Source organism: Charadrius vociferus, unplaced genomic scaffold (assembly GCF_000708025.1).
Source record: "Charadrius vociferus isolate BGI_N301 unplaced genomic scaffold, ASM70802v2 scaffold39, whole genome shotgun sequence".
NCBI classification, from domain to species: domain Eukaryota; kingdom Metazoa; phylum Chordata; class Aves; order Charadriiformes; family Charadriidae; genus Charadrius; species Charadrius vociferus.
The window spans coordinates 2,280,159-2,281,196 of record NW_009650188.1 but is presented as its reverse complement, the minus strand read 5'-3'; the positions used below and the strand labels follow the sequence as shown (position 1 = coordinate 2,281,196).

The 1,038-nt window shown below is 63.0% G+C and overlaps 1 protein-coding gene across 1 annotated transcript in view; it reads right to left on the bottom strand.

The window, feature by feature from the left end:
• The window catches only part of HMGCS2 (3-hydroxy-3-methylglutaryl-CoA synthase 2 (mitochondrial)), a 5,575-nt gene that overhangs the window by 665 nt on the left and 3,872 nt on the right, over positions 1–1,038 (bottom strand). Inside the window, 3 exon segments of the mRNA XM_009892812.1 lie at positions 500–670; positions 756–924; positions 995–1,030. Coding sequence (XP_009891114.1) covers positions 500–670; positions 756–924; positions 995–1,030 — 376 coding nt within the window.

The window sequence follows — 1,038 nt, the reverse complement described above, 5'->3', positions numbered from 1 at the left end:
GGTGTCCTGGGGCTTGGGGACGGATTAAATGGCAACTTGTGGCCACATTGCCAAGGGTGGGCGGCCCCAGAAGCAAGAGGGTGCCTGTGGTGGGGTCTGGGGGCCGGGGAGCACAAGGGCTGCCCAAGGAGGGATGGTGGGATGAGGCTTTTTTCCGCTCCTGGTGCCCGGCCATTCCCACAGATCCTTTGCCGCCACCGGCATCAGGGGACAGACATTCTCCCGGGTACAACAAGGGGGTTTTCATCCTCCCAGCGCTGACAAAAGGGCTTTATGCACCAGCCCAGCTCCAGCGAACTGGGATGAAAAGGCTGGCTGGGAGACAGTGTGGGCTGGGAGGTGAACGCGCCGGGGGCTACGTGCAATGAAAGCAGCGGGTCTCTGCTGCAGTGGAGGGGGATGAGCGCTGGCACCTGCCCCCCAGCCAGCCGGGCCATGGACTGCCCCCCAAAAAAAACAAACTGACCCCCACCCCAAGCCAGATTTGGGGGGGACTCACTGTGCTAGGAGGGAGGCCAGGCAGCCGTACATGGACGGCGTGTACATGTTGCCGTTGCGGGAGGAGAGGAGCAGGGAGGGCTTAGTCTTCTGGTTGAAGATCTCCTGGCTGGCTGCCTGGAACGCCTTCTCCACCTCCTTGCTGGTGTAGGTGTCCTCCAGCTTCACGCCGCTGCCCAGAGAGAGGTTGGCTTGAACCCCACACAGGCACTGCCCTGGCTGGGCTGGGGGACGGGGGACAGAGCGCAGGGACCCACCGGAAGGGCTGCAGCCCCTTGTAGAGGCCAGCGGCCGTGTCGGGGATGGGGGTGGCCAAGAAGTCGTTCAGCAGCAACCGTCCCACTGACTTCTGCACCAGCTTGCAGAAGGGTGTGTGGAAGATGATGAACTTGAAATCATCGAGGGTGAAGGGCCGCTGGATGCCAGCTGGAAGGCAACGTGGGACTGTCATCACCTGGTGGGATGGCATTGGCATCCCAGAGGTGCCACCGCTTACCCTGCTGCCACTGGCTCTCTGCCTTGCGGCGGGAAACGGGGCCG